This window comes from Teleopsis dalmanni, chromosome 1, assembly GCF_002237135.1.
Source record: "Teleopsis dalmanni isolate 2A chromosome 1, ASM223713v2, whole genome shotgun sequence".
NCBI classification, from domain to species: domain Eukaryota; kingdom Metazoa; phylum Arthropoda; class Insecta; order Diptera; family Diopsidae; genus Teleopsis; species Teleopsis dalmanni.
This window is the reverse complement of record NC_051846.1, coordinates 197,972,770-197,998,868: the sequence shown is the minus strand read 5'-3', so window position 1 is coordinate 197,998,868 and position 26,099 is coordinate 197,972,770. Positions and strand designations below refer to the sequence as shown.

At 29.9% G+C, this 26,099-nt stretch overlaps 4 protein-coding genes and 1 non-coding gene across 5 annotated transcripts; 1 reads left to right on the top strand and 4 right to left on the bottom strand.

Annotated features, from left to right (window-relative positions):
* Positions 1–3,441: 3,441 nt before the first annotated feature.
* On the bottom strand, positions 3,442–9,632 carry LOC119671183 (UPF0472 protein C16orf72 homolog). The gene is made up of 5 exons (XM_038081734.1): positions 8,777–9,632; positions 4,920–5,006; positions 4,669–4,852; positions 4,429–4,599; positions 3,442–3,943 (listed from the first exon to the last, which is right to left on the bottom strand). Exons 1-5 carry the CDS (start codon positions 8,946–8,948, stop codon positions 3,820–3,822), a joined length of 738 nt encoding a protein of 245 aa, XP_037937662.1. The 5' UTR covers positions 8,949–9,632; the 3' UTR covers positions 3,442–3,819.
* A 2,380-nt stretch (positions 9,633–12,012) lies between these two features.
* Positions 12,013–12,084, bottom strand: Trnat-cgu. Its single transcript has one exon. It is a non-coding gene; the product is annotated as a tRNA-Thr (tRNA).
* Positions 12,085–13,930: 1,846 nt separating this feature from the next.
* On the bottom strand, positions 13,931–17,156 carry LOC119671181 (integrator complex subunit 4). The gene is made up of 4 exons (XM_038081733.1): positions 16,284–17,156; positions 16,043–16,219; positions 14,978–15,991; positions 13,931–14,914 (listed from the first exon to the last, which is right to left on the bottom strand). Exons 1-4 carry the CDS (start codon positions 17,016–17,018, stop codon positions 14,018–14,020), a joined length of 2,823 nt encoding a protein of 940 aa, XP_037937661.1. The 5' UTR covers positions 17,019–17,156; the 3' UTR covers positions 13,931–14,017.
* Positions 17,157–18,570: 1,414 nt separating this feature from the next.
* LOC119671180 (puff-specific protein Bx42) lies at positions 18,571–20,568 on the bottom strand. Its single transcript, XM_038081732.1, has 4 exons — positions 20,460–20,568; positions 20,167–20,386; positions 19,540–20,100; positions 18,571–19,476 (listed from the first exon to the last, which is right to left on the bottom strand). Exons 1-4 carry the CDS (start codon positions 20,460–20,462, stop codon positions 18,641–18,643), a joined length of 1,620 nt encoding a protein of 539 aa, XP_037937660.1. The 5' UTR covers positions 20,463–20,568; the 3' UTR covers positions 18,571–18,640.
* A 417-nt stretch (positions 20,569–20,985) lies between these two features.
* LOC119671179 (mitosis initiation protein fs(1)Ya) lies at positions 20,986–23,564 on the top strand. The gene is made up of 6 exons (XM_038081731.1): positions 20,986–21,017; positions 21,094–21,345; positions 21,402–21,913; positions 21,980–22,128; positions 22,304–23,281; positions 23,340–23,564. Exons 1-6 carry the CDS (start codon positions 21,000–21,002, stop codon positions 23,546–23,548), a joined length of 2,118 nt encoding a protein of 705 aa, XP_037937659.1. The 5' UTR covers positions 20,986–20,999; the 3' UTR covers positions 23,549–23,564.
* Positions 23,565–26,099: the final 2,535 nt, after the last annotated feature.

Here is a 26,099-nt window from a genome sequence, read left to right as displayed (position 1 = left end):
TGATATTCAGTACTACATGTATTAAGAATTTATAATTAAAATCGTGTAGAAATCGTAATTACTATTTATTTAGTTAATAGCAAATATTTAAAAAATTTTTAGTAGAACATGTTACTTCGATTCTAATTATTTTATATATTTTGCATAATTATTCTCAATTATATTAATTTATTTTGTTTTATATTTTACTAGCGTTGATATAGGATCAAGTGTATAGGCACTTTGTAACAGAAATTGTATTAAGTGTATATATTGTACCTAACCTAGTACTATAGAAGTAATACCACTTTTCATCGTCGTCTTTCTCTATTTTTGAACTATTCTACTTATTGATAAAGAGGAATCTTATCAATAGATTTATACTTGTTTATATTACCAGGAATTTGTAAAAGAATTTGATGATTTATTTATTCACACAATCAGTTTTAGTTCTTTTTTTATTAAAATATAATTTTTTATGAACTTGATCAAGTGCATCAAGATTAAGAACAACTTCTTTCTTCTTCCCATATCAACTAATGTGAAACCATAAAACTCCTGACTTATACCTCAAATAGGATTAATAACTTCATCCACGACTGAGTGCAAATGGTCTTACATCATTGCATTTGCAAATAACTATATCAGACTTTTGCAATACAGAAATAAAATATATTTTAAATATATAGATATATAATATTTTATAATATAGACTCATTGGATCTCTTTCACATCAACTGGATGACGAAATGGTTTAACAAATACGGCACAAAAAATAAGAGCAACTCACTTCTCCTTAACAACCATTAAAGTATCACAATGAGCGATAGATTTCTCTTCTTAACATAAACTAACCTATATTTAGCAACTTGCTAACAATTGATAACATCATAATTAACACAATCAAATAGTTTAGCTTACGATATTTGCACAGGTTCCTAATTTAATTTCTAACACTCGCGATACAAAAATAATATACGAACAAATAAATGAATATACGTTTCCGAAAACCACTGATTACGCATATTTGGCTATATCCACAACAGCTGTAAGTTCATCCTCTTGATAAAAAATTATTTGATTTTGAACATTTTCGCAACAAACCCTATTTTCGAACCACCATAATAGTAAGACTAACAATGTTTGCATTAAAATCCCGCTAAGATCTCGTTCAAAAACACACTCTAAAAAGCTTCATGAGTCTATCAGAAAAAGTGCTTGCTGCACTTCTAAAATACCTATTTAAATCTATTGTATGTATTGTAAATCTATTGAACTTTGTGATTTAGTTCAATCTGGCATCACTCGGGACCAATATGTCTATGTGTAACTAACGGCCAACTGAATTAATATTAACTAAACTACCCTATTCTTTATTCGAAATAGAATTCTTATCATAGAACATAAAATTTTTATTAAATTATGAAAAAATTGGACATTACCGATCCCAAGCCAGAACCATAAGAGAGGTGATAGTGTGCTACAATCGAATCCCATGAAGTTAAAGACGCCATAAGTTAAATTCTATAAAAAGTTTTTTGAAATCGTTCTCAGCTATGCTATCAAGGTCCCATAATGTTATGCAATGACAGAGTAATAGAGTAAACGTGATTGTCTTGAATGTAAAAACGAATAATTATACTTAAAGTGAAATCGTAAAAATCCCGATTGTGAAAGCTAAACGAATAGTAGAGATAAAAGTAAAACACCCTTATCCCGTATAAAACCCGATTATACCGGTTTTGATGCAATTTATATTATTTTCTTTAAAATTATTGGATTTAAAGTTAAAATCCTTATTCCGTAAAAATCGCGATTATACTAGTTTTGGTGTAATGTGTATTATTATTATATATATTATATAGAAACCTTTACTGTGTCACAGCATTTTTTCTGGGGCATTTTAGTTGTTTTTATAGCGACAACTTTTTTTATAATCGATACTTTTTTCTAAAGTATTTATCATCAAATGTAACGAATACAGAAGGGAGGCCAAGGTTCATGGACTGTAGTGCGAAATAAGAAGAAGAAGTAACGAATGCACGATTGAACAAATATCCAATTCAACAAACTATAAAACTCTTCCATTGACTTCTATTCTATATAACGAATTATAAATTTTTTTATGGTACATACATATAGCGAACAGATAATTCGTTATAGAGAATTACTGTACGCCTTTGTTGTCTGGCTTAGATAAATCTAGCTCGCCAGGTACTAAGACCATTTTTTCTCCTCTCTCTCCTAATTACTGGAATGACGTTTTCACAATGCTGTGGAAATCTTCTCCATTCATTCCTAACAGGTGGTTTAATGGGTTCAAGTCTCACACGGTGGCTTTCGATTTGTTCTGCTGGTCTGCGTTTACATTAAAACTATTGTAAATATTAAAAAATAACATTAATTCATAAAATTATTCTTATGCAATTATATTTGTGTATTTCTAAATAATTCCTTTTATCATATAATTAATATAATATGTATATATAATATTATTATAAATTACTTAGGTATTTTTACGAAATTCAAATTTTTATATCGTATGCTCTAAAAGTTTAATTGTAAATATTATACATAAATTTTTAAATATAGTAAATTAAAAATATTCAAATATATAAAATAAAATTTACAAAAAAAATTAAATATATTATAGTTCTTCTTGATTTTGCATGCTGGTTTATGTTTCTTTTTTTCTTTTGCTTACAAAAATAAACTTTAGAAATATATTTAGAATTCATTTTTCAATATTATTTATATAATTTTATTTTTACAATATATTTACTGAAGTATAAATACGATTTTTATAAATTGTTGTAAGATTAGTTTATTACCAACTAACGTATTTTAGTGTATCCCAAAATTAGAAGTGGCAAGTAAACTAAGGAAGATCACAATTGGATTAGTTAAGCCATTTTATGGTAGATCAGTATATTTCAAAATAATTACAAGAACTAATTTGAAACAACATGATTTTAATATTATTGCTTACTTTCAATTTTAAACAAAATAACATATACGTATATATACAAAAGAATACCAATGTTATACAAAAAAAATTATTCAATTTTACAATTTTGTTAAACTTTTGATACAATTCAAATGTGTACTTAAAAACAATACAAGACATGAAAAAATTATATATAAAGATATAATTATATCAGTAATAGAAGAAATGGTATAGATATTTGTAATTTACTTTAATGGTAATAAGCAAACAAATTTTAGTTTTGAAAAATACTAAATAATTTTATAAATGATAATAGAATAACATCGCAAATTCAACATTAATTTCATGCCATTAAATATTTATAACTATAAAAAATGAGAAAATTTATTTATTAAATTTTATAACGTTTTAATTGGCAGAAGTACTATTGTGCAAAATTTTTTATTGAACAAATATAGTTAAGTTTATTTTATATATATATATATATATATATAATGCTTTAAAACAATCTCCAGCGACTGTTTTTATTTTTGAGACAATATCGAGAAAAAATCAATATATTTTTTTACACATATGTGTGAAGTACGCAAATGCTTTTAGGCAAAAGAAGTACTTAAACTTATATATCACCTCTACCTATTTTTGTATTACTTTTTAAAAAATTACTAAAAAATAATGTTATTTCATCTCCTTAAATTAATGTTGAATATTTTGATGTTATATCATAGCAGGGAAAAATTTAAAGTTACATTATCCCCAATACAAAAAAATAATGACGTTATGTTGGCGCTTATATTATGTATAGTTTATGATCTTAATCATAATGTATAGAACTAGTTTGGTATTATAGTTGAGTGTAGTTTGTTCATATACTCCTGTTTATTCCTATACTTCTACATAAAACGTTGACGCTTACTACTAAAATGGCAGACATCCATTTTGTCATCTATCGGACTTGCTGGGCGTTTACAATGACGTGCTATTTCACTAGCAACGAATGCCAAAAGCTCAGGACCACTGGAAAATAAAAAAAAATCAATTTTAGATAAAATATATAATGAATTAATATAATAAATTAATGTATATAATAAATAAATAAAAAAATTATTACAACTATTTATTTAATACATTAAATAAATTAATTATACATTAATTAATTATATTATAAAAAATCAAAATTTAATTATATTAAATCTGCAAATCTCTTACATTCTAAAAAATATTTTGTTTTGGTTTATCTTTTCTTATAAGTACTCCAAGCAAATGCTATATAGTGCTTCAAAATGTATGATTATTACGAAGCTTTAACTACTCAAGTATACTCGAATTCGAACATTAGGATCGAAAACTTTAAACGTTTGAAAAATTTCGAACTACTCAAAAATGTTCTATAAAGTGATTCTCGATCCGATAAAGCATACTTGAACAACATCTTTGGAGTTTCGAAAGGTTTGAACAACGAAAGGTTTAATATTTGAATATATTATACTGAAATAATTTACCGTGGTCTTAATACTAGTGCCTCCTTAAAAGTATGTAGATCATTATTTGAATCCATTGTTGAAGGAATTTGGTGTTGTCCATGTTGACCAGTATGATGTAAGATATTAGGCGAATATAAACCTCCAGAATTTGAGTGTGAATGAGCATGTACTTGCTCAGGTTTAGGCGAACTATTTTAAGAAAATTATTATATAAAAAACTGTGTGTATAATATGTAATATATTTTAACAAAGACTCACCGACGATTTAAATGAGATGTTGATAATGGCGGTAAAGGTTTACCAGCCAAATAGGCTAACAAATCTTCACGACGTATCATACGTCGCTTTTTACTACGCGCCCAATCAGCTAATTCACGTGTGCGTCTTTGGTATCCACATTGTATTGCAGCTTCATTCGTTCGTTTTAATCCATCACAAGATTCTATATTATATAAAATAAGATATAATTAAATAAAACAGAACTTGTTTAAATCAATAAATCAAATCACCTTTATAAAGTGTTGTGACTGTTCCAGCAGCAGTTTGAAATGGAAGCCATAGCGCGCCTGTATCGGAATAGGTTACAGAAGAACGCTCTAGAATTAAAACAAAATGTTATTAATATACATATAAATTAAGACACATTTCTATTCTTAAAAGAAATAAAAATGACTTAAGACTATGAAACTACAGATACTGCTTTTTAGAAATGAGCTTATAAATAAGGTATTAACATCGAAATAGACCCACTGTGTGTATCTAACAAGCGACCGGTACTATATTTTGATCCAGTCATAGTCGACATAGTCACTTTGTATACTAGGAAGACATGTTATGAGACTAGATCTACCCTATAATGACTTTAATCGGGGTTCTGACTCTGAGAATAAAGAGAAAAATGTGCTCGACTTTATATGTCAGTGTCCATTACTGCCTAAAAGACTTAAAATCTTTAAGGCCCATTTTCTTGTTGACTTGCTGTCATTCTGCCAAATTATGAATTTGACCAAATTTATAGACTTGTCAGATTTGTTCACTTTCACTTAAATGAGGGAATCATGCTCTCTGCTTCTAGTCCGCGTATGAACATCACTAATCTGTGACATCACAACGAAACATTATTTAAGCTTAAATGGGTTTCGGGGCCCCCACACGAAACTAATTTAACCTAATATAAAGTAAATAACTTTAGCCATATCTACATATTATAATCAGTATTTAGCTAATTAATACATACGAATATAAGGATATAAAACCCAATAGCGATTAAAATCGTTACGGATTTATTTAAAAATTTAATCAGGAAAAGAGTTCAATGACTTAAACCAGGTTTTATAAATCCGAAAGAGGTCTATAACTTGAATCAAAGGAAGATTTATATAAGGGTAAAATAGAAATAAACGAACCCAAATTCTGAGAAAAAGCCATTTAATAAAATCATAAATTTCGCAAATGTGTATATATGTCTTTTGGAAAATTAGGTATAGGGATTTGTATTAAGAAAGAACAATAACGCAACAACAAAATACCTTATAAAACCGGGTTTAGCGATGTTTATGATATGTAATCTGTTGTTATTAAGTGCCCTTTCTTAATTAAATGTACTATGGTATCTATCAAAACAAACTAATATTGCCAAAAATAAAGAAACCCAACGAGTAAATGCAACTGTTTAAGTAGTATGTGGAAAGCATTTTTAACATATAGAATATAAATGTAACTTTTTTTTGAAGGTTTTGTAAGGAACGTTATTATAGTCATTATATAAAATCTATATATTTTGTAGGAAGACTGAAATATTTCATAGACGCAGAAGTTTTCTATTGTATATTCACAGGTAAATCATAAAACCTGTAGTAAATAAAGAAAAAAACACAAGTTGATTTTAATCTTAAAAGGAAATTGAAAATTACGCAGAAGAAAATAAATGCATTTGAAAAGAATTTGAATGAAAATGGAATGCAAAACTACCCTAAATATGGCAAAGTAACTGAGAAACGAACAATCGAACGACGACCCTTTCGAACAGCTGTTTTTACGCATCAATTTTAGGTGTGTGAGAGAGGTAGTCTACTGCTTACATATAAAATTTTTATTTACAATGCACATTTTCAATGAATTCACTGAATATAGAACGAAATAATTAAAGAAATGTATTTGTTTGAAAGTAAATATAGATCAAATAGTCTAAGAAAATACATTAAGCCATATAAGTAAATAAAACGGCATGATAAAATATGTGGGTAGGTAGGACAAGAGATATAAAATGGAATGTAAAGAGATCTATTTGCAGAAAAAGTAATTGTATACATTTTTTTTAGTAAATTATAAAAAATTTGTATATCATAACTACTATTAAATCAAGTTATTAAGTTAAATTATGAAAATAGATTCGTTGAAACCTTAAATACCCCTAATATCTACAGAAATATAAAAGAAATTTGACTTTTAATATTGTTAACAACTTTATAAAAGTGTTTCTAATTGTTATATTATAAATATATGTAACAGAATTGTTTACATAAATGGTGTCTGAAAAAGTCTTAGAAATAATAAGTATCTCAAATTGACCATGCTATCAAAATACCAGTTGATAAAGCACACTTAAACGAACATTTAAAAGAAAACAAGTTGTCTCCAAAATAAACACAGAGGAATCTATTTGACAGGTTAGTTTCAATATGCCTACTTGTACCTTTTATCACTATACCTTTCCAACTACATATTACCTTCCCTATTTCGCCCTATCTTGCATCGTGTTTACCGTGCTTGCTATCAGGTCAACATATGGTCACAACAATAACAGAAGCGACTGTATATAAGTTCTACATCAAGTGCATTTTATTCTTCACAACACGGATTAGAGCAACAACGTAAACTCGTTTGAAATGATAAAATAAAGGACATCATCCCTGTTCCTAAACAAACACTGTATAAGAAGCTCCGACACATGCTGAAGTTTATTGCTCAAAGCCCAGTTTACAACAATATCAAATTTAAATACCTTAATGAATGGCAACATAGGTGGGACCATTCCCAAAAATCAAGATGGACGCATTCGTTAATTCCAAATATAAGAGTTTGGATTAACCGAGGATCTGGAGACTTGGGATTTCAATTAACACAGTTTCTTACGGGGCATGGCTGCTTCCGTGAATACTTATACCGGTTTAGGCTAGCAAGTAACCCGTACTGCCAGTCCTGTCCAGATAAAATTGAGAGTCCTGACCACATAATTAGAGACTGTATAAGATTCGTAGATACTAGACAAAATCTAGAGACACTAATTGGGGAATCCAGCCCTTCTACTATGGTAATGCAGATGTTGGCAAGCATCGAAGAATGGAGCTTTTACAAGAGCATAATCTCTAGAACAATAAATACTGTTAGAGCGGACGAAATACTTAGTACACAATCGGAGTGAATGCACGCTAAGTGCTCTTCTAACCTGCCCTGTGAAGGAATACCTTTATTGGTCGTACTGCAGGGATTTTCAGGATTTTGAGTTGAGAATGTAGGGGACTTTTTAGTCCGTAGGCATGTATGACTCAATTTGAGTCGTGCATGAATCGGGCATGCAAATGGTACGGGCCATTTGTATCTTTTGAAGATTTTTCCCCCAGGTCCGATACCAAAAAAAAAAAAAAAACAATATCAATAAACTAAAATCTACATGGACTTCATCCATGTTTTTTACACAAACACTATAAAAGAAGCTCTGACCCACGTTTTGTAGTAACTATGAATAATAATGATGAAATTTTTCTATTAATTGCAATACCTACCAAAAATCAGAACTGGTATAAAGAAATAGTATACACTTATTATTTATAAAATTGAATAAGAATGTTGGAAACAATTACTACTAATAATAGACCCTGCCTTAAACCTAAGCCGAGAATATAAGCTAATAGACGTTCAATACCTTACTATGCTTATATCTGCACAGCAAAATTTAATTATATTTAACACATTTGTTTTACTTGATATTAAATGATTTAAAACCCACTTATATGCATATTCATTTATAATAAATGTATATATAAATTTATTCATATAATATACATATATGTGTATATCTTTCCTTTTCATATACCAAAAAAAAACGTATATGTGAAAATGAACGACATTCTAAGTATTTTCCCCACACTTTCATTATAACCTCATAAAAAGATTTTTATTTTATTTAATCTAAAAAAATCAATGAAAATTGCATCTGCAGCAATAAAACTGAAAACGTATACAATTTGCAAAAAAAAAAAGCAATAATTGCACGAAATGAGCTATTTTAACTTAATACCATAAAATCACATATGAACTTGTGATGCATATAAATTCCTACATGATGACTACACAGAAAACCCACCTCTGTAAAGATGAGCTACCGCAGTTGCCGACTCTTGAAATGCACCCCAAACGGTACCCAAGGAACTATCCCGATGTCTGACATATTCACGTTCGTTTTCGTCGTGTTGGGCGTTTATCTCACGATGACACTGTTCTTCTAGCCAACTTTCTTCACTGGATTCTTGTTGCATTTTTTTAATACGTTTTCTTTTTTTCTTCGCTTTTCCGCAAACTTTTTTGTTAAATAATATTAATTATTACCAATAACAACTTGTAATAATCGTTAACTTATAACTTTAATTAACAGTTTGCTTAAGAACGTATTATGTATTCTGATATTCAGAATTTTTTAATTAATAGCAACTTCCTTAAATCGCTGACTTCATGTCAATGCAAGCTACACAAATCTTACTGCAACGCAAAACAGGGTCCATTTAATGTGTGAACAGACACATATGTATGGTTAAAATTTCTATTGTTTCTTTTCTTCGCTTATATCCACTTTTGCTTTTATCTAGACAATTCATCAACATATCAAAACGTACGAACTATTATCTTCCATATTAGACGTCCTCATATTATCATTTAAATTTAATTAAGAAACACGTTTTACAGTACAAATAATGCGATAATGATTTCACTATTAAATGTTATTAAAACTTATTTCACAACACAATCCCACAACACTCCTTAATATCTATAATTCACAACTTCTAAACTGACAAGAACAAAATTTCTAAGTTCCTTTGTTTGAGTGTAAATATGCAGAGTTGATATTTTTAGTATTGATTTGCAATTATGTTGTTGATGCACATTTATTTCCAGAGATTATGTTTATCGCTAAATACTGGAAACATAAACAATGCGATATTTGCTTTGCTAGGACAACTTCAATATGTACGCTGCTTACTTGATGGATTATAATCAGCTCCTTTTATTTAAATGAAAATACGCAGAGTTGATATTTTTAGTATTTATTTGCAAAAATGTTGCTGTAAATATGTATTTCAGAGGATGGGAAACTATATATAGCACATAATACACATAAGCGAAACTGAGGAAATTTTGAATAATTGTGCCACAATTGTGTATAATATCGCAAAAAACCTCTTTTATCCATTTACCACACCGTAATTGTGAAATATAAAAATCTATATGACTGATAACCAAAGTGTTGACTACCGTATAATTCTCTAACAAATTTTAAATGCTAAAAAACCAAAACAAACAACGAAATTCTCAAAAACTGCTCTTATTCTAGCAAACACTGTGGTAAGTACAGAGTGACCAAAATAGCAAAGTTATTAAACATAATTGGTAGCATTAGTATATTTGTTTTTGTACAGCTTGATATTTTTACCTCATTACACAAAATTTTGAATATTAAGTTTGTTCCATGAGCTACTCATAGTAAAACACAAGTAAAGTACGAACTGCGAACTTAACACAAATAAAATGCAAAATTATGCTCTTTACACAGATTTTCATGAAACAGCTTTGTGTAAAGTCTGGTGAGAACACCAGTGCCGCGTAGATAAACAATACAAGAATTTGAATTCAAACCAAAACAGTTGATTTACACATCAACACAAATTTTACTTGAAATAAAATGTACGAGTAAAGTCTGTGTAGCATTTTCAAATTTCCATAGGGATGTTATGGTACGCTCTTTCAAATGCTTTCATTTACTCGAAAATTTGCTGGTGGAACCAGCTTTAAGTAACACTGTGTAAAAAAAGTAGTGTTAAAAAAGTGATATGAAATTGAAGCAAATGGCATCACAAAAAATATTAATTTTACTGAACGGCAGAACAAGCTGTGAATTTTAAGTTGGCATCACTAACACTTACAGCTGATTTTGTTTGCAAACAAACATATAAATTTAGCAAAAGTAGGCGAAAATGGTGTATGCGAAATAATAATATTCATATAACTTATTTTTATTCCCTTTTTAGTGTTTAACGAAATCCTGATGTCTGATGTCAAACACAAAGAACAGCTGATTGTATAAAAATAACCAGATAACTTACATAACAGTCTGTTCATGGTGCACAGAGATTAATTTTAAATTTTATAACCACATAACCCAATAACCCGTGCCCCGTGAACAGCCTATATAGTTTATAGTAATAATATTGTAACTTTTATTATTACCGTAATTTTTTCTTTCAGAGCAGGAACATAATAACATTAACTCTGGTTGAAAGAAATTGACAGCACTTTTAAAATATATTGAATGTTTTTGTTTGACATATATTTTTTGTTGTGTTGTGTACAATATAATATGATACGAACAACTTTAATTTTAAAACGTATTTTTAGTGAACATTCACAATAGAGTGACTTTTAAATTTGGCCGCTTTAAAACATTAGTCGTAAAGTTTTTTGTAAGTGAAATCGAACTCTGAAAATTTTTAAAGCATTGTTGTTGCTTCATATGTTTTCTTTCGTAAATTGCGAGTATTTGTTTGCTACTCTGAAAAAAAAATTACGGCTCAAGTTATCTCAAGAATCCACGTGTAAATTCGCTTTAAAAATTCTACTACTAATTTTAGCATCTATTTTCAGCTGTTAAATGGCAAATAGATATTCAATCATTTCAAAATAGAATAAATTTGAAAGAAATGTACAACAATTATGCAAATTTATTGAAATTTTGTAAATAAATTTAATAAAACTGGATTAATATCGCTTGTATAAAATAAAAAGTATCACGTGTGAGTTCACTTCAAAATTATTATATACAAACGAATTTGGGCGTGCCCATTTAACGTATGAATTAATTATTTTACTTAATATTATTATTAATTTGCAGTTTTTACTTCACTGTGTGGTTAAAAATACAATAAAATTAAGAGTACTAATTATATCTGGATTTGTGAATCAACTGCGGCTTGGAAAATGGCAAAAATATATCAACTTAACTTCGAGTATTAGAAAGAAACGATTAAAACGTATATTTATTTTACTCATATTCTCTGTTATCAATAAATTTTAAGTAACAACGTGAATTATTGAGGTATAACAATGGCATATGATAATAATACATTACAATTTTTATAAATATTAAAGTTTAATTAATATACCATAAAGAGAATCAAAACTGTGCAAAGTGCCAAATCAAACGTATGAATGATTAATGCTTTTTTTATTCATATTATATAACATAATTTAGAGTGAAAAAAACAATTTCTATTAATATAGAAATCTTATATTTAATAAAATAATTTTTAAAAAATTTTAATTGTTAAAAGTTGCCCCCTGTGAGGTTTGAACTCACGACCCCTGGTTTACGAGACCAGTGCTCTACCACTGAGCTAAAGGGGCAGTTGCATGAGAGGTGACAAAGTACATTTTTACGACAACTCATACTCACACTAATTAAACTAAAGAGAGGACCACTTGTTGACGTTGACAGCACGGATTTTCAATAAAACGTTCGATTTTCAAAGAGAAATAATTAGTGTTGTAAAACATTTCACTTCAAATTCATTTTTAGGTTAAGTACTGATAAATTTCATTATGTAAATGAAAAAAAAAAGTGACAGGTTATGTTTAGACAAGCTATTAAAACCATTATTTACCTATAATAATGGATACTTTAGCTGCAAACTAAGCTCAAAAGGATAATACAATTATATAAAACAAATATGCAATTGTATAAAAACCTTCAATTGAAATATATCTATTTTAGTTAAATAATAATTAATATATATGTCGTGCCTATATAGATATATACATATAATGTTAAAAACTTTTAATTCTGAAGTTTAAGAATACAAACTGGAATTATACATCTATTATATATACTATGTTTGCGCCTAGATTTTTCGCACTTTTTCTGCATATTTTTATAGAGATTTTGTAATCCGAAATTTTTTTATATCAGCCGACTTCGCTGAATATATCCCTGAATTTTATTTCTTGATAATACTATTAGTGTTGTACATATTAAATTTAATTAAGCCGAATACGTCATTTAGTTTGGTCACAACTGGGGTCTAAGCGCAAGTCTATCTTTGGTTTCTATTTCGAATTTTACAATGTTAAATTTATTTGAACAAATAGGCGGTTTGTTCACCCACAGAGGATTGAGAAAGCACCGAAAATTTGTCTAATAAACGTCGTACAATCACATCATTAACAAAGAAAACATCGAAAATGTGCAGAAAATATTGTTCATTAAACGTCGTGAGGCTGTGAGAGAAATAGAAGATGAAGTAAACATTTTAGTGAGGTCCACCAATATAAAATTAGGGAATGCGTCCTGTTATAGCGCGATTACTGCCAAAATCGTTATTTTGCTGATATGGCACCCTCTGACTTTTTTCTCTTACTCTATGCACACATAAATTAATATTTTAAGGAGAACGTTTTGAGTCGACTGCGTCCATAAATCGCAGAAGTTATGCTAATGATAATAATTTTGTCGATCTATGAAAAGTCTTTTAAAGACTTGAACAAACATTCGTATATATGTAACGCCTTTGATGGAGATTATTTTGTAGGGAATAAAATTAATATTGAAGAATAAATTAATCATTGTTGTTTTATTTTAAAATTCTGGGTTATATTTGTAAATAAGATAATACTATAATATTTATTTAGTGTAATAAGATAATATGTACTAATTATGAAACAAAAAGCAAAAAGGAAAGGAAATTTAGTTTTATTTTGTAAAAACCGTTCTATTGCTAGAGAATGGAGAATGTAATAAGAAACGTTTTTTCAAAGGTGAGAACCGATTCTAAATCGAACTGATTTTGAAGCAATTTGAAGCAACCATTACTTTTGCAAATTCTATATAAACTAATTTTTAACTTTGTGCAGAGTATCGGACCGACTTTACAACTTTATGTGGTTTAGCACTAATGTAAACGCAAATGGTTTTCATTAATATATACCTATATATTTTTTCCAGTAATTTTATATTTATATATGATATGAAGATTTTCTTTTTGTTTCATTCAATTATTACTTATAATTAATAAATATTTTAAATTGTCGGCAACAAAATGATAAACTTTCTTTGAGTCCATAGTGATCAAATCATATCTAGCACTATCATATTTTACATATACTATAACTTAAGCCAAATAAAAATATTAATAGAATGGCTTGTCCAATATTTATAAAGTACAAATTTTAATAGTTTAAAATTTGTTATTCCATTCTATACTCTATCATCTCTTATTTATTTTATTATACATTCCTTGATCATTTAATAAATAATAAAACTTACTGATTCGTTATCTTATCCTTAAATTCCTCTTCTTACCGGTTTAGGTGCGAAAAGTATTTTTGTTTTGCACAACTCTATGTCTGTGCTGGGTCGCACACCCAAACACAAAGTTATTTCAACCAACGATGCCTCTGTCCAGACACTATGTGATAACAGCAGAGTCGATCGCAATCTCACATTACTTTCTTGCTCCCCATGCTCTGTCATAATCTTTTTAAAATCTGTCATTTTCGGTACAATTACATGTACATTCTGATCCGGATATCTAACTTTAATTCGCATATCCCCTCTTTGCGATTCCTGCATATTATTAATTTCAGCTACAAATGGCAATGAGGCAATTAGACCAGCTGTCACCTTTATAACATTATCATACGCCACTTGTGCGCATGGTTCCACAATATTTGCAACGCACATTCGTATATTTACATTAGGCGGTGGCATGCAAACAAGTGAGGCATTTTGCACCAAACGTAAAATTTGACGATACACTCGACCTGGTTTTGGATCGGGAATATTTATAAGTTCGGTTAATAGCGCATTTGTAAATTCGTCAGGCTGTAAATTTTCTTTTTGTTCAAGGAAATTACTTATATCGGCTGCTGTCTTCAATAATAATTGACATGGCGCAAGCGCACTTTGTGAACGATCCTGCACTATTAAAATTAAATTCAATGCAGTTGCTCGAAGACAAACTTCTTTCACAAGCAATAAATCCTCATTGGTAAGACCTGAGAATATATGCTGCAATTTAAGACAATTTCTTATGAGAAGTGTTAGGGATTCTTTAAGTGGAACACGACTCTGTTGATATGTTGTACAGATCTGTAACTGTGCAATTTGTATTTGCGCTGCTAAAAAAGTTTCCAAGAAATTTGCAGTTCCGAACATTTCTGGATCTATCTGACCTAATCGCTAAACAATAAATATATTTTTATATTATCTGAATTTAATACTTTAAACAAAAAGGAAACTAACCAATAAATTGAGTTGAGCTGTTTTCAGTAGTGGAATTCGAGCAGGAGCTATTCCAAAAATTTCATGAATGCGTGTCAGGATTATATTCAAATATTCCAATGAACTTAAACCTTCATGCTTGTCAATGGTTTTTACGGTTGATGCACCTTCTATAGGTAATTGTGGCACCAGTTGTGGCATTGCATCGCGTAAATATGTGTAATGCTTTAGCGTAACATCCGGAAATAAACTGATCATTGGTATTAAATGTTTTGCTGCATTGAAAAGTAATATAAGCACACATAAATATGCGGGATCCTCAACATCGAGTTCAGCGTTTTGAAATAAAGGATGGTCTTGTAAAAGACGGGAGCTCACTGCCATACATAAGTTTGGATGTTTTTGTCCAATTTTACGCATACAATTAAATGTTGAATATTTATCCTGCGGATATTTCGCTAGCACATCAAGCAACTTAAATACAACGCGGATAAGACAAGACTCCGTTGCAACACGGCACACTCCTACCATTATATGTAAAGCTTCACGCACATCCGCTGAGTAATCTTCCAATGAGCTTAACATCATTTCTAATTGATCCTCTCTTAACACAATATGATGTGAAATAGCCACTAAGCTATAAATAGCTTTAATTCTTACATCTTCAATTTCATCATTAAACATGTCCACTAAGAAATCTAAGCTAGTAACTGCAAAATCAGGATTTGAAAGTGCTAGTTTACACATAGCATCTACAGTAGCCGCACGCACTTCAAGAAATTCATCCTCAAGACCAATAACAAGAGCACCGCAGGCACCAGTAGAAAGTAAAGAAACAGATTCAGTATCAATCAACTCTAATGGTGAATCTTTCATCCATCGTTTTCCTGAAGCAAACTCTCCGCTTGCCATCAAAGAAACACCACGTTCATGTGCCGTTTTTTTACGACGTAAATTACTCATTACTTGTTTATGCAATGTCTGATGTAGATATTCTGGACTGACTTGGATTAATTGTGCTAAATGTTCTGCAGCCTATAAAGAAAATTTTTAATCCAATACTAAAAACAAAATCACCACGTTTACCTGCACGCGAATTCGAATGCATAAATCTGAAAACGATATGCAAATCGTATTAAAAGCTGAATCTATTAAGCGCATGGGTTCCTCTTCTTCATTAGCTTGGATCATGTAATCTGGACAGGTGGCACCCAATTTAAAAACTAACTTCAATGCTTCTCTACGTACACACTCATAGTCGTCCTAGTTTTAAGAAAACAAAATGTATTTATTATAAATAATTTTTCTGGTTATTATTAAAGTATACCTTCATAGCAGCTACAGCAAAATTGTAGAGTTCAGGAGTGAGAGATGCTCCTCTTTCACCTAATTTTAAAATTGAACGAAGCGCTTCTGTTCGTACTCCCATGTCCTGTGAGTTCGCATATAGCGCTATGACATCCACAATACATTTCTGAGAATCGTGCAGTGGTATGAATGTCGATAGCACTAACAATGCATTTTTCTGTGTCCTATAGTTTTCGCTACTTAATTGTTTCTGCGCAAAATTTGATATACTCCTCACATATGAAAACGATATTGACTCTAGGTTTTGCGTACCAATAGTATGTAAGCTTTTTAATCCTTCAGAAATAACGTTCTTCGATTTTTCCACTTTTAATATATAAATAATTTTATCCAAAAGATCATTTATTATATGTGGCATGCAAACTTTGGAGATATCGGCTAAAAGATCTAATATCTTTACGCGTACCATGGAATCGCCATCACGCTCTTGCCGGTATAGATCAAATAATTTGGATATAAGCTCCTTTATTTGTGATTCTGTTATATCATCAAACTCCCGTTCATCAGATATTTTAACTATCAATTCGAGAATTTCTTTGCTGTTTGATGTTGTGGAATCTAGAAGAGCCCTAAATTGCTTTGGTTCATCTATATTTTTAGTCGATGATTGTAGACGAATGCGTTTATGAAATTTCGGCGCATGTTCTATCGTTATGGCTTCTGTAACAGACAACTGTCTCTTCCTGGAATCCATCGTAAATTACTTTCCTTAATAAGTATTAGATTCTCATGCAAATTTTAAAAAATAAAAACAAATATTCTGACTGCAATTGCAAGCACAATCGCGGTGGACCATTCCAGGGTTGCACAAAAACGTTTTGTTTTCAATTTCTACTACTTTTTAACAAAAACATATACAAACGTATAATAATTATATGAGTTTTCTGTAAAATCTATAGATGTTTCTTATACGGCATTTACACTAGCCTCAAATAGCGCATTTTGGTCAAGAATCGAAAATAAGAAGCAAATGGCTCATTCTTGCATACAAAATTTCAAGCGCGAATGAGATACATTGGATCACATTCTATATGAATGCGTTCCAACGAAGGTCGAATGCGTTCATAATATGTTCCAAATGCAAAGGAATACAGTGAACATACCCTAAATATAAGAAATGAATAAAAAATATAAGAAATGAATAAATGAATACTTTATAAGTAAATAATAAAAAACTTTATTTTATTATTTAAATAATTCATTTTTTTTCTTACATACAATAAAACAAAATGAAATATCCTATTTATTAATATTTTACCTAAAATTTGAGTTCCTCTCTTTGAAAATAGTATTTATTTTTAAAATTAGGATAGAAATAACCTTCAATTAATAGACTGTAATAATAGTTTATAATTCTACAGATGTTACAGTAAAAAAGAAGCAATGTTTTACCTGCGCATAACTCCAAAAAATTATTTCACTTATTCCACGAATCCCATTCATTCCACAATTTGGGTTTTTTTTCATTATTCTATTGTTTTAAATAACAATAGTTAACGCTTTAATTTGTGGAAAAGCCCATGTGGATTTGTTATAACACTTTTATTATAATAATTTTATTATAATAATAATTTTAATAAAATATATTAAATAAAAATTTAAATATATTAAATTTTTTATAATTTTATTAAAACATATTCGATCAATCCGTGTGGATAAAATAAAAATTTAAAAATATTAAATTTATTATAATAATTTTATTAAAATATATTCAAAAATCTTGTCATCATAAGTTATTTACATATTAAATTAAACTCTTATTAATATTTTTTAACTTATCTCCAACACAATTTGCAAAATAGGATAAAAAATTTTAATTCCCATACAATTCAGAATAGGGTATAAATACCCATTCTCATATGATTCAAAATAGAATAGAGGTGATAAATAAATTTAATATGCAAAGTAACTTTGTGAAAAAGAAATTTCTGTTAAGAATTTATATTTTGTTTAAACTGGTTAAACATTAGAAATTTGCAGACATTTCGTAGAATTCTATAATCCTTGAGTTTTTAACTATATGGTAACACAATGGGCGTATACGCCTAAGTGGATCCCATTGGGTCGCCGTTATAACCTGCCTACTAGAATTCTAAATATCTTAATAGAAATGCATACATCATAAATTTTAAAAATTAGAAAAATAATACGAGATTAAGTCGTTTTTAATTTTTATTATAATTAATAAACGATACTTATATTAAGGTCACCAACATATATATTTCTAACATAAGAACGATTTAAACGTATGATTATAATTATTGAAATAAGAATATTCAATTTACTATCAAAATTAAGTTTAAAATATAAAATTCTTTATTCCTTCTTACGTTTTTTATCAGAATTACTACGATCAGATTTATCTTCACCTCTCTTTGGTGCTTTCTTGGCCATATTCAAGAACTGATCCAAACCAAATGGATCTTCCTCCTTTTCAAATTGTACCGGGCCATTTCTTTGTGGCGCATTTGGACCACGACTAGTTCCAGCGAACTCTTTATCAGGAACGAAACGTTGTGTATTTACAATACGATCTAAATCGGCGCCATACGTGTCATTATCAATTTGTTTACTTGGTCTATACAAGTGAGTGCCTAAAGTATTAGTATCACGCCATGGTTTGTCATAAACATTATAAACTTCATCGTCTCCATAACCTGAATCCATGCCTTTTGTTGTGTTAAACAATCTTTGGTCAAAGAGTGGTTCACCATTGGTAGACGTCTTCCCTGGCATGCCAAGTGCAATTTGTTCTGATATATCTCGTTCACGTTCACGTTGCAATTTGGAACGTTTTTCTGGTGCAGCTCGAGCCAAATTACGATCTCTTTGCCTTTCACGATGACGATCTGCACGTATTTCGTTTCTCTCCCTTACGTCTGAACTTGCGCTAGGAACATCTTCTGGATTTCGTAAACCTGCTCGCTCATCTCTTGCTCTCTGTGCCATCATACGAAGCATATCTTCCTTCTTTTCTTTCTCCTTTTGTGCCAGTTTCTTCTCCAGTTGTGCACGCGCCTCAACAGCTTCTCGTGCTTTACGATCTGCAATATACAATGCCTCAGCCATTTTGGCAAATTTCTCATTAATATGAACTTGCTGCAAGCCACGTCCATCGGCAGCCAAACGTTTGTCCAACGGAATAGTGTAACCTAAAAATAAATGTATAAAAAAATCAAAAACCATATTCCATTAAATAAAGCTTTGTAAATAACCTTTAGCATTTTTCCAGTTTGATATGCAGGGAGGAATTTTCCATTCCTTTTGTTCTTTCACAGTAACTTTTCGTGTTGGTGAATGCAAAACCGGTGCAGGCGGTGATGGAGGTCCACGAGGTACTTTTTTATTAATTCTAAATTTTGGTGGTTCCATTGGATCCTGCTGCGCTTCTACCATTCTTATAACACGCTGTTTAGCTCCAGAATTAAATGCGTCACCTTGTTGTGACGGTGTGTATCGTATATATTGTGCAGGTGCCAGTTTTTCTGCATGTCTTACAGGTAAAGCCGATGCAATTTTTTGACTAGTCAACTTTTCCAACGCTCTACGTGTTTCCTCTGTTGTCTCTGCAATAGTTTCCGCATCAGGAAGTTGTAACTCTTCTGCATCTTCTGCTAATACCTCAGCTGGAAGTAATTGCGATATGGAAGAGTAAACAATTTTATCTTTCCCGTGACCTTGTCTTGCTATGGCGTCGTATTTAATTTTTCCTTTCTCATCCAAACGTACAGCTAGTGCATTTGATTTTTTTCCAATATTTGATGGGCAGCCCAAGCCTTTAAGAAAAAAAAAATAATTCTTACAGCGCATGTAAGAAAACCACACTTAAAATAAAAACTTACCCAATGGATATTGTGCTACGTGGATTTCTGGAAAAGCTCCGCCATCACCAAAATCTGCTTCCGTACGCGGAACCCAATCCTTACGTTGCCCATAGGGAGGTGCTGCAATTTTTGCTGACACCAAAGCACCTATTTTGGGCGCTCCTTTTGCTGTGACTCGTCTTTCATCTTCTCTATCCCAAACGGAATTGGTGGGATTTGGTAAAATACTTGTCAATGACTACAAATAAATCAATTTTAGTTTAATAATATTATAAAGAATATGTTATTTATATTATAAATAAAATAATTACCATAGTAGAAACTTCTTAAAATTAAATCACTTCTTGTTATCGCAGATGCAACTTTATTAATGAAGCAGATTGATAGAATGTAATACATTTATAAAATGGAGAATGACATTTCACTGAATTAAAAGTTGCCATACTCAAAAACTCTTATTTGATTAATATTTCGCTCAGTGTTGTAATTTATGGTACGCATAAATACAACTCTGTTTTGTTAAACTTTATTGTGTTTCTGTTTTTAAAAATTTGTTTTATATAATTAAAAACTTTTAATAGTATTATAAAAGTTAATTAAATTTAATGTACATTAAACATTTCAATAAAAAAAGTTTGATAATTTCTTACGTATCAAAAGATTTTTTACATTTTTTTGTGAATTAAGGATATCTTTATGGTCACCTTTTCTTTGTGATAATTACTAAATATTTTTTTAATATTTTCAAAAAACCGTTATTAGTATTTGTTGGAATATAAAATTTATATTTCTTTCTTGTTGTACAAATTTTAATTTAACTAGCACTCCTTAATATTATAATAATTTACAAAATGAAAATTTCAGCCGATGTAAGTTTTATTTTGATTATTGGATTTATTGACAAAATGCTGGATAACAGTTAATCATAAAAATTTAATATTGAAGGTTATATGTAGAGTTTGCAAGAACGTATTTTGTTGCGAAAAATGTCGTCAAAAGCATGAAATTAAAAATCATGCTATTGTGGTCCAAAATTCTGCCCAATTATCTGACAAACAAGAGTCCTCCAAGGCTATATATCTCTTTTGTTCTATATGCGCTAAACAACCATTAACATTAAAGGTTCACATGTACGAGGAGATGTTGGAGCATATAAACGCAAACCATTTACCTCTTCATTGCATAAAATGTGATAAGGTTTAAATACAAAATAAACTATTTAAAATATTATTTTCAATTTGAATTATTCACAGTTGTATACAAAAATCGCAGATTTAAAAGAATTTACTAAATGTTCCGTAACTTCCAACGTAAGTAAGGAACAGAAATGCGTTTTAAATCAAAACAGTACCAAAGACAGTTCCAAGTCTGGTTTAACAAAAACAGTTACACAAATCACCATTTCAACACAGACATCACCTTTGCGAGAGAACGATTTCGACGTTGTAAGTCATACCCCGATGTCAATGCTACAGCTACGTTGGAGAACACAAAGCAAAATTACGCAGGGTGAATTTATAAGTGACAGCGTTTCATCTATTAAAAACATATCAAATATAAGCAATTCTTCGATTCGACGCAGCATTGGAGTTGGCCCACAAGTTAGAGGAAAACTTGTACGCTCCACTTCAACACCAGTTAACACTGAATTCGCTGTTGCAAAACCTAAAGAGCCCACTTTTAACTCATCCGGTGAACATGTTTCAAGTATTTATGGTAGTGGATGTGATGTAGAAAGTCCAGCAATGCAGAACCCAACAGGAGGGTATATCTATATAATTCTTTTTAGTTAGTATTTGTGATATTCATACAGATGTGTTATATTTTGTAGAACACCCTCTAAACAAGCTTTGGATCACAAAAATAGGTATAGAAAAACAAATAGAACTAAATTGCCAGCGGTCACACCATTGCGACAGGTTATGTCAAAAAGTATACAGAAGGCAATGTTCGAACGCGGATTATGTATACCAAATACAGGTTAGAGACTTAAATGACTGTGAGACTTGAAGAAGTCTCACAGTCATTACGATATCTTTATTTCCCATATAAAACTTACTATATATCTTTTATATTCCCTACTACAAATTTTATTAATTATAATATTCTATACGTTTTCTTTAAACTTTAAATTACTAATGATGAAACTCTGTAGCGGAAGCGCCATTAGATCTTCGTTTGTCACCAGCAATGCGTCGTACTCAAAGTGATGTCTCAGATTTGAGTAGACGCTCGTCGTTATTGCATAAAGCACAATTACACCGTGAGCATTTATCGCAAAAACTAACAGAACAGATTGTTATAACCAAAACCAAACATTTAACCAGTGTGGAATCAGTGACAGACAGAAATTCTGAAATTCAATCTATTAAATCTAATTCCAATTCCAATTCAACTTCATCTGTTCAATCCTCTGTAGACAACGCAAGCACAACATCCAATTCAGTATATCAAACGTGCCATAGCGTCGAGATTATTACTTCTACAGAGTTAAGTGAGGTAAACATACAGAAAAATTCTTGTGCTACTTCAGCGGCGAGTGCTGAAGCGGTTGATCTTCTAAATCCCTTGAAAAACTTTCCTAAAACGGAAGAAAATAACTTTGATACTATAACACCAATAACACGTAAACAAAAAGTTTTAAAAAAAATTATAAAATTTGAAACACCTCAAATTGAGAGTCAGTTAGATAAGGATATAAACACTTCAACAAATAGCGAAGTATTTTATACACCTACTTCGACGCCTTTACGTAAGAGCAGCATACGTAGCAATACCAAAAATTCTGATTGTTCGGATGTTTATAAAGAAGCTGTACCACGAAATTTATCAGAAAAACTATCACCACGAAAGAAAAGACCATTGATTGATGATTGTGCACAGATCCCAACATATAATCATATTGGAAGTCTTAGTGTGGATTATGATGATGATGTTTTCTTACCAGATATTAAAAATTATGGTACAGACAAAAACAAAGATCCGTCGCCTAGCGCCACTACCGGTGCAGGACGTTTATGGTCATTTATGAGTTCTGTTATACGCTTGCCAAGTTTTACTGGAAAAAGAGAAACGAATGATGATTATGATAATAATAAACATTCTCTTTTGAAACGTTGTGCTTCCATAGCAGGTAAATTCAAATCTATATTTATACTTGACTTTAATTTTAACATGAACTATCGTTTTAGGCTCATTAGTACGTCCAAAGCCATTAGTTGATGAAGAACACCTTCAGAGTTTCAAACGTAAACGAACCCATACTCTAGACAATCAATACCAATTAGATATGGGAGACCCCATCAAATCGCCTAATGCGGATGGCTGTTCAGTATCATCTAAACGTTTTCGTATTTATGGTCGAAAACCTATTGATCGTATGCGTGTTAACTATTTATAAACAAATACTTTTAATTTAAAATTATATAATGTTATTATATCATATAATGTTGTGTTTTTTATAATTAAAATTTTAATTTGTAAGAATAATATGCTATATATTTTTTTGTGTTTATTATTATATTCTTGAATATTTGTACTTTTTAATTTTATTTCATTCATTAAATATATATATAAAATTTTGTATGTAAAAATATGCGAATTATATTATTTGTTTTATTTGTCTTTTAAAAAACTCATCAAATATTTGAATCTTTAATTTTTTAAGCAAAAGACAACTTGAAAGAAACTATTTTTTACCCTTACATATTATTTTAAAAATATTATTGCCAAACGACTCCCATTAGTTCCACTCGGGAAGACACCAGACACTAAATAATAATTAAGTTTTCTTTTTAATTTTTTAGTAAATCAAAAATCAAGTGTTGGCCATCACAATATACAATTTTTCCTTTAGATCTATTTGAAATATATATCGTACGTTTCGATTCCGATGTTTTGGGGCTGAGTTAGTACCAAGTAAATATTTAATTTTTTTATATTTGTGTCAGATATTAGTGTTTTAGTTACGATTAAAATAATTTTATTCAGTCCTTTGAATTTATTCAATAAGAAAACAAACGTGTATTTATAAATGAAAACCGTTTTCGGATTGGACATATACCGATTTTGATATATTTTAACTAATATGGTGGAGTAATTTTCACACTGCTGTTGTTATTGCTGATATAGCCCGAGTAGTTAAGATCTATATAGCAGAAAACAAAAGAGATTACAAATATGAATATATATAGGTTAAGATTTGGTAGCGTCAGATGAGTGAGTGTCGTTTGGAATAAATAACCAGGGTTTATGTGAAGAAACCTGACCAATTCAATGGCTTGGAGTTAAAGAACAATAAGGCTCCAGTTAATATGTGCATTACGGTATGAGAACGAATAGGCGGTCTAATGTGAAGTGTAGCTACAATTAGAGCACATATTGGGAATTGACTTATTTATATCTGCCATGTAACTATTTTGTACAATGTTATATGATGACTACGCGAATACTTTCTGATAACTTTGTTGCTGTGCAACCATGATTTCGAATAAGATACTGCATCAGTATAGAAGACTGTTAATCTTCCTTTGTATGGGACCTGATTGAGGTTAGCTCTATTACAATAGGTGTCGATGAGGAAGGACTTTCCTGATCATGCTGTTATAAGCATGCCTATCCATTTAGCATACATGGACAAATTGCTTAGACAGTAGTTGATTACGCAATTTCTCCATTTCTACTTTTCTGCATCCCTTAATTATTGTATGACGTAATACTATGGGAAGATATACAGCTATTGCACTTTTACTTTAAACTATAAATAATTTTTCAAGCGTGCAGTCCATATATAATTATTATAATCATATATTATTTATAATCTTATAGATATATATAATCAGTCATATATATCTATTAGTAAAAGCGTAGTATCAACAACAAATATGAATAAATATTGATTCCATAAATATTGTCAAGTCCTCCAATTTTAATTCGGCATTAAAGAATTAATTTCAATCTTAGTACACTTATTTGTTTACAGCCATTAACCAGTTAACTTAGTAAACTTATTTAAGACAATTTTAAAATACGTTTATTTTTAGTAGCGGCATTTAACTATACATAAGTAATTAACTATTAGTAAATAAATCTGTTATTTTTGTTCAAATTATTTATTTTAAAATATATTTTGATTTATGCTTAAAATAATTTTTTACGTAATCAAATTACATATTTGGGTTCAAGAAATTGATTATTTTAATAGATTTAAACGATATTAAAAAAATATATAGTGCAACGTATAATAAACTTCATATTTATAAATATAAAAATAATTATGATTTTCATTTAAAATCGTAGATACATTTCAACAAGTAATATAATAAAATATATAATAATACTATATATTAATTGAGAATCATATAAAATTAAGTGGAAATTCGATCAAAACATTTATTAGTGATATAACTATTCGAATATAAGCACATGGACGTAGCCACATGTGAAGTGGTGAACCCTACATGAAAGAGGGGTGACATAGTGTTGTGACACATAAGATTCTTTTTCCTATGCACATGCAAATACACACGTTAATTAATAAAGAATTAGTAGAATTAAAATGAATATATGTTTCTTTCAAGAGTGTAATAATAGGTCTGTTCCACGAGTTAATCGTAGTACAACTCAAGTAAAATACAAATTGAAAGCGTAACACAAATGAAGTATCAAATTTCGCTCTTTACACAGATTTTCATGGAATAGCTTTGTGTAAAGTCTGGTGAGTACACCAGTGCCGCGCAAATAAACAATACAAAAATTTAAATTCCAACCAAAACAGCTGATTCACATATCAACACTAATTATACTTGAAATAAAATCTACGAGTAAAGTCTGTGTAGCATTTTCGAATTTCGACAGGGATGTTAAGCTTTCTCAGATGCACACATTTACTCGAAACGCACTTTACTGTTAGTGGAACGCACTTGTGTATACACACACGGTTGCCACTTATG